Source organism: Lotus japonicus, chromosome 3, assembly GCF_012489685.1.
Source record: "Lotus japonicus ecotype B-129 chromosome 3, LjGifu_v1.2".
NCBI classification, from domain to species: Eukaryota; Viridiplantae; Streptophyta; class Magnoliopsida; order Fabales; family Fabaceae; genus Lotus; species Lotus japonicus.
In genome coordinates, this window is record NC_080043.1 from 70225862 (window position 1) to 70233943 (window position 8082).

The 8082-nt window shown below is 38.8% G+C and overlaps 1 protein-coding gene across 7 annotated transcripts; it reads right to left on the reverse strand.

Annotated features, from left to right (window-relative positions):
* LOC130745564 (phytolongin Phyl1.1-like) lies at nucleotides 1-2255 on the reverse strand. Of its 7 annotated transcripts, none has more exons than XM_057597888.1 (4): nucleotides 2067-2255; nucleotides 1765-1852; nucleotides 1373-1500; nucleotides 1-1145 (listed from the first exon to the last, which is right to left on the reverse strand). In XM_057597888.1, the coding sequence occupies exon 4, from the start codon at nucleotides 1082-1084 to the stop codon at nucleotides 251-253; it is 834 nt and encodes a 277-aa protein (XP_057453871.1). In that variant the 5' UTR covers nucleotides 1085-1145; nucleotides 1373-1500; nucleotides 1765-1852; nucleotides 2067-2255; the 3' UTR covers nucleotides 1-250. The 7 variants fall into 7 exon arrangements, with proteins under 7 accessions (XP_057453871.1, XP_057453868.1, XP_057453870.1 ...); XM_057597885.1 differs by having other exon boundaries at nucleotides 1373-1504; XM_057597887.1 differs by lacking the exon at nucleotides 1765-1852.
* Between the last annotated feature and the right edge of the window lie 5827 nt (nucleotides 2256-8082).

Consider the following 8082-nt stretch of genomic DNA (forward strand, 5'->3'; position numbering starts at 1 on the left):
TGTTTAAAAGTGGGAAACTGTACAGTAGACTCTTAAAATTAAAATGCCCATCTATTGGGGCAACCAGAAGCACATGCCTACAGTAAGCACTTAACTTAATATCTTACTCACAACAGACAAGAGAAATAATGTGACTTCCATCTATATGCTCCCCTAAAGAAACCAATTGATGTTTGATCAGATCATGCATGGAAAAGCTCAAGTTTCGATACGATAAGGATTCAAAAGAGACACATAAGAAGATCATATTCTAACGAATGCAGGATATACCACGGCATATTACTAACCAGATAACAAATAATATTATACACACAGCAGCATCAATGGCTAGAACAATGCGTACTTGGCGCCACCACTTCCGACGAATGTTTTGAGGGGCTGATCTCATCCTCATACCCATATCCTTTTGCAAAGAGACAGATGCACCAGCACTACCTTGGCTATTACAATCCAGATTTCCCGAATCAGTCTTTGCTCCTCTATCTGTAGATTTTCGATGCTCCTCTAACTCAACATCTCTCATTGCAATCACATGATCCTTTACTTTCTTCTTCTCTGGCTTGCTAGATCTTCCCAATAAAGGGGCTTTCGTGGAACTAGCACCTTCAATTTGTCCATTCAAATTACTTGGTGATGGAGACAGATCTACATGGAAAGATGGTGATTTTTCATCTCTCCGATTACCACTACCATGTGAGACATTCTCCAATGAAGTGATCAGACCACGGATGATAGGAACCAGTTTCTCCTGAATGTGAGTTGAATTCATGTTTGGCAATTTTCCCCTAGAACCTTTCTTAGATAGCTTTCTGAATTCATCTCTAACATGCTCCAGAAACCGAAGAACTACTGAGTTACCAAGTCCTTCATCAACAATTGTGAAGTAAACATACCCATCTTCCATTAAAAAACCATAAGACCTTTTACCTGCTGTCTCAAAATACCACCGGTGGAAAGGAGGAGCGCTCTCCAAGCACAAGGCCGCAACATTCTCAACTTCCTGGCCTGCACCACTATAGGCATACAGGACGTGGTTACCCTTAGAAACACAGCAGTAATAAACTTTATTTGGAATTGAATCCATTGAAGAATCGGAAAACAATATCTCTGATCAGATCGCCCCCAATTCCACTAAGACGCCAGGACTACAAATCAGGCAAAATACACCAATTTAGCTTATTTCTCTTTCTGGATCTCGAATGTTAGTTTGAATTTGGAAAATCACCAATAACCTGTTACTATAAAATCAAACCAAAGTCTTCATGGCTCATCTAAACTGAAAGCAATCAAAATTTGATAAAAGAAGAATCTACTAAACTCCTTAAGGAAATAAGCAAAAAGTCAAAAACCAAGCAAATAGCAAGAAACTTACCAGCAATGAAGTCAAAGGTCTCCCTCCAGGGAACACCAGCAAAGACCTTCAGCTAAGTATTGAAAATCATAAATGAAATCCTTCATGCTTTGCCAAGGGAATCCGTCATGCTTTGCCAAGGGTACTACCTGACTATTCACATGAACAAAGGCAAATCTTCTTTTGGTCAAAGCACTGCTGGTAAATGAATGGCAATAAGCAACATGCAAACAAGAAAACAAAACCTATCAACAAGTTTTCAGATAACCCCATTAGATATTTCAACTGAAGAAGTTAACAAGGCCTCAAATCTCAAAGGGTCAACATCAATATTACAAAATAACATACAAAAGAAGAAGAAGGAGATGATGAGTCACTTCAAATCTACTCTGGCAAAGACAGAGATTTTGTACCTTTTAAGAATAGCGGTATTCACTCAGAACAACGTTTGAAAATCTAGAATTTAAACAGCATCCAAAATCTTCAACTGAAGTCAAAGATCTACACCAAGTTGAAATTTTTAAATCAAACAAAAACCTAGAATTTATTTGACCACAATGGGGTCTCATGATTCAAGCTTAACTAGCCCATTGGGTAAAATTTCTCAAAGTTCTAGAATTTAAGTTCAAGTTCCAAAACTGGCAGCAACAACCAAATGGGTCATAAGAAAACAAAAAGGAAAGAGAAGAATATAGCTAGCACATGTACAACATACCTGGTCCATGTGTGGTTGTTAGGGATGAGAAGAGAGAAGGAAGAAGGAAGAAGAAGAAGAAGAAGAAGGTGGGAAGAAAAAGAGAAGGACGAAAATGGCACCAGCTCAGCACAGCACAGCACAGCCCACACCGTCACCACTACTCACAAGTTTCACAAACCCTGTAATGTGTCTATTACATTACATAACATCATCATTGTTTATGGTTTTGTTTATTCTTGCAAGTTTTTCCACATTGAATTAGTCATTAGTAGTACTGTATATTCTTGTTTTCTTATTGACTGAGCACTAGATTTACTGATTTAGAATTAGTATATTTACTAATCAATATCTATTGACCATCTTATTTGATGCGAAAACTAAGGTGATCCTTTTATAAAAAGGGTCATCGGTGGTCCTCCATGTCAGAACAGTTAGATCTTACTATTTAAGAATATTCTTTAGATGAGTGGTTAGGATTGAATTAGAGATATAATGGTAAAAAAAAGTAACATTCTCTCTCTTTTATTAATTAAAAAATTAAACAAAATTTAATAATTTCAAATTAAAATTTCATAATCATCTTATTGTTCATCATCACAGCCATCTTCATCGGGTCTTCATCTTTTTCACACCCAAATCTACTAGATTCGCACAGATCTGAAAAACGCGACTAAGGACTGGGATCTTTATAGATCAGGAAGAATCAGCCATTGTGACGCCCGGGGCCGACGAGGGCGGGGAGTGATCGCCGGTGCAGTGAGGCACGGACAAGGAGCGGCTCCTGGCAGGCTTCTAGGCGGAGGGGCACATGAATGAACCGATCTCACACCCGAACAAGAGGTATTCCGAGACTGTATAAGGATGGACTATAAAGTTGAGGAGGGCATAAAATATTTGATTGGTACTACTCATGACAACAAGTTGCAACTTCTTTTCGGGAGCCCAACTCATAAAAAATCCATGGTTAAGTGTTCTAGCCTTGTAGTAATATTAGGATGGGTGACCTCCTGGGAAGTTTTCCCGGGAAGTGCGTGAGTGAGGACAAAGCGCGCTGAAAAAGATTGGTGTTGTTACCGTGAGGTCAGTCGTCAGATCAGGATGTTACGACCATCGACGAGGCGCTCGTGCTTGATGACCTCATTGACGCAGTTGACCTCGACGGTTCCAGTGGCGGCGTCTGCGTAGATGACGCTGAAGTGAAGATCGGTGTCGAGGAGTGTGTGCATCAATGATGCAGTAGCAGAAGTCAAAGATTTGGAGATGAAGGATGACAGCGGTGGAACTCGAAGATTTGGAGAGGGAGGATGGCACGAGTGAAGAGCACCAACGAGAGAGGGAGCTCCACCACGTCGTCAGACCTTGGTGAGTCGCTGTGGTACTTCCCAGAGAAAGGCGATGTCGAGCACCGAAGACTACTGCGGCGACGACGTTGGTGGTGGATGTAAGACCCAAGATTTTAGAATTAAATAAATAATTAATTTTCAACTCGCGCATAGGATTTTGTGTAAGCGCGAGGGGAACTTGACTTGTGTTTAATGTTTGGATTAGCGTTATGAAGAAGAAAGTTCAGGAAATGGTTAAGAATAGTTCTATAGTCGCTATAGGTTATAGCACGAGCTTTATTCACTTCCGCCTTAGGGCGAAAGCGTTAGTAAAAGACTAATCCGCTCTTAAAGCACTGTAGAAGCGGAATTCAAAAATATTCAGAGGATTATAAGAATTTCTCTTATTCCTTTCCCTGACGAGTGTTTCAACACGAAACCCTGGAATGTACGAATGATCGATTTCGTTTCTTGGAAGTTTGCCGAAACTGAATCCCTGATAGCTCAAGAACCTTAAAGTAAACTGTTGATGAATAATTTTTCTATTCGGAGCTTCAAACAAAGATTCCACACGCGTACACCCATTCGATGTTTCCAATCTTTCTTCAGAAGGAAGTTTTCTCTTCCGACATCGACTGCAAAAAGTAACTTTTCGGGTTAAATCGATTAACACCGTTAGCGAGTCGTTTGCTTGAATTCCAAGAAACCTGTTTCGAGTTCTGGAATTTTGTCGCCGGATTCTATCTTATAATTCACCGAGGAATGCATAGGAAAAATCGGAATCGCGAAATTTTCATTTTCCCGCGTTTTCCATCTCCTATAAATAGGAGAAAAACTAAAAAATCCTCACCATTCACCCATGGTGGCCGCGAGCTCAAGGGAGGAGAGGGAGAAGAATATTTTCGTCGTTTCTTGCCTGATCGTCGCACTGAAAGTTGCTATACGTAGGCCTCGAGGTACTGATGTTTTTCATTACCTCTGATCGTAAATTCTGTCGCTTTTCTCTATGTCTTTCGGTGCTCAAAGTTTTGAGCTTTTTGTAAAACTGTCCAAATAACTTGATTTCTCTGTCTAAACTTATTCCCTACATGCCCAAGAGCATGTTTAGCGGATTACATTTCGCCGATTCTCGTAGAATCGCCGCAGAACTTCAATTCTGCTCAAAATACCCATTTTATGCTGAGGTTCCGCTTTTTGAATCAAAAACTCTCGACTGAGCTTAACGTCAGTAGGATTAGTTGTCATAAACGTCGTGGGTATCGACCTCATCCAATTTATTTTTCGAAATTCCGATTTTGAGTTTCCGAGCTAAAAATCTTGACCAAAATACCCCTGTTCTAGTTTTCGATCCGATAATTTTTCTGAGAGTTTCCCTGGCCTAAATATCGCCTAAGAATACCTAGGAATTGATTTAGATCGAAGAAAAAGTTCGGAAACTCTATTTTCTAAAGTGGCCGAAACCTGTTTGTTAGGGTACCGTGTCCAAAAATAATTTTTGGGTCTGTATGACCTAAGCCATTGCGTAGCTCTTTCAATTTTCAAAATTTTGGCGTTGGTTTCGTGTCATTCCGAGTTCTGTAGCTCGAGTTATGCGCATTTTAGCGAAAACATGTCTTATTGTCCATTCGTGCCTAAATGTCGAACTCTAGAGCTTCGAAAGCTTCTTTTCGGGTTTTGATAGTGTTATTAGTTGTTTTGTTTCTTAGCGACTAAGCAATGATACTTTGCTTAAGGTTTGGAACGAGTTGAGCTGAGGAAAGAGACTTTGGAGCAATTGGCGAGGTTTCACAACCGAGGAGGACGCCCGGGGAACTTGCTGAGTTCGGGAGCTTTATTTTGGATTGGACTGGGATGTTGAGCTTGGATGGAGAAATTGGCTAAGGTAAGGGTAACTCAGTTTTAGCGTGTATTTGAGTCTTGCCTGCTTTTATCGCACTGCCTGCGTTTGAGATGAAGATGTTTATATTGATTGGCATTGGATTATGATTATTATGCTTGCAATGTTGTATGCTTGCTTATATTGACTGTTTCTGAGGCTTGTGCCAAATGTTTTCTGAAGGCTTCGGTCGAGTAAACTTATTGAGACGTGTGTCTCCGTTTTCTGAGAGGCTTCGGCCGTTTACTGGTTTCTGTCATTACTGCTTTCTAATGGATAAGACGTGGTTATTGTTGATACTTGACTTGATTATTAGACTTGGAATTGTTGATTGAGTGATTACTGAGGTTGAGGATTGTTGTTGACTAACTTGACATTTAGGGCTTGAACTTGAAGTCGCAATGTGGTGGTGATTGTCCCACGTGATTGTCCCATCTACCAAGGCGTTATAAAGTGGCGATGTGGTGGATATTGTCTCACGTGATCGTCTCATCTTTCGAGATGTCCTAAAGTGGCAATGTGGTGGTGATTGTCCCACGTGATTGTCCCGTCCATAGTGGCGTTAAGTGGCGGTGTGGTGGTGATTGTCCCACGTGATCGTCCTGTCTTGCGAGACGTTATCAAGTGGCAGTGGAGTGGATGTTTTCACATGACTGTCCCGTCCTTTGAGGCGTTATCAAGTGGTAGTGGAGTGGATATTTTCACATGACTATCCCGTTCTTCGAGGCGTTACTTAGTGACAGTGGAGTGGATATTTTCACAGGATTGTTCCGTCTTGCGAGACGTTATTGTTTGATTGATATTGTTGAGGATTGTCGATATCTGATTTGATGTTATATTGTTGAAGATTATTGATATCTGATTTGATGTTATATTGTTGAAGATTATTGATATCTGATTTGATGTTATATTGTTGAGGATTATTGATATCTAATTTGTTGTTATATTTTTGAGGATTATTGATATCTGATTTGTTGTTATATTGTTGAGGATTATTGATATCTGATTTGACGTTATATTGTCAAGGTTGCTGACATCTGATTAGATGTTATAGATTGGGGTTGCTGTTATTTGATTTGATGTTATATTGTTGAGATTATTGTCATATGATTTGATTCTATACTGTGGAGGTTGTGGATATCTGAGTTGTTATATGCTGTTAAGTTGATGTCTGAATAAATGTTACCTGTTGTTAAGTTGTTGATATCTGAGTTAATATATAGGTTGTTAAGTTGCTGATATCTGAGTAGAAATATTGTTGAGGTTGTTGATAGTTGATTTAAATCTATATTGTTGAATATATGTCGTCATCTATCTTGAATTAGGTTGCTAGCGTATGTGCCATGTTATGCACTTATATCTGAATAGCATGTTTTTCTCTTTCACACGTGGTAATGACATGGAGTTAACCCTTTCTATTTGCTACTTGTTGTTTGGGCGCTTAACGCTATTAGGCGATGGAGAATCTTCGATGGAGCTTGACCTTCGTACGAGTCGGAGAGGAGAACTTGAAGAACTGTGGAAGACTTGAAGAATATAGTCGGGTGTAGAGTTAGAGCCTTGAGTTAGAGAGCTAACCATTATTGGTTTAAGCTTGCATAACGATTTTAGAAATTTATACTTGGGGTTTCGGGTACTCGCCTTGTTCAAGGCTTGATGTAAATCCCTTTGTAGTTGGGAGTATGCATGACATGTTTTGGAAATACATTTGAAAAGAAAAAAAAATATACTCGTGTTTATAAATCATTTGGAAAATATTGCATATTTAATTTAATAGGTTACTAAAGTGACACCCGAAAATCGGGGCGTTACAGTGGACAACATGAGTTGTTGAGGAGGAGGATGGAAAGTTAGGTTTTAAGGAGAATATTGTGAGGTTTTGGCAAGATTTGTGAGATAGAGTGGAAGATGGTGGAGGTGAAGGGATGAGTTGTGGTAGTGTGGAGAAATCGGTTAACGCATGCATATATTTATCCTAAAAAAATATTTTCATATCTAGTTTTTTTTTTCTCGATGGGGGGTTTGATTAGAGATTTTCTGGGTTTTTAGAGAAGAGTGAAATGAAGATGAAGATTATTAAAAAAAAGGACCACTGGTGACCGATGAGGCCATGGAAGTGAAGAGAGAAATTACCAAAATCCTAGTACTACTGTGGTGCCTTTTATAAAAGGATCACCCTAGTTTTCGTCTTATTTGATTGATTTGTCAAAAAATAAAACTAATTAATTTTAGACGAGGTTACCTAAAATAGGTCATATTAGACTAGAGTGATTTTACACAATATTTATATTGAATTAAGTTTATGTTTATTTTTCAATTTGTGTCCATCAATGTGTCTTTTGTCTTGAGTGAATGAATGATGTGTCATCATGTTTGAATACTTTGGACTCACATTCATCCTGCTCACTTTGACCACAAAACTCACTTTCATCAACTGAACTCAACACTTATTTTTAGTTGGGTTGGTTATTGAGTAATTAACTTCAATTATTTCAATAATGTTGGGGACTAAAAGTTCTTAATTTTTTTAGGGACCAAACTCAATTCACCTATATTTTATAGGGACTAAAAATATATTTAACCTTTTAGATAATGTAGCTTTTAAATCCACATTGTCAAATAACTGATTATCTCATGAGTTTAATTTTTTTTGATAAAAAGGATGGGCAACAACCCTAGCTGCTACACAAGTCTTGGGGTCGAAGCCCCTACAACATCATTCCTAACAAGATGAGCTAAAGAGGAAGGCACATCTTCAATATTAAATCTATAATTCTGAGCATTGTTACAAAGGGTTGTAAGGTGGTTTGCGCACATACTTGCTTCACACGTGTTG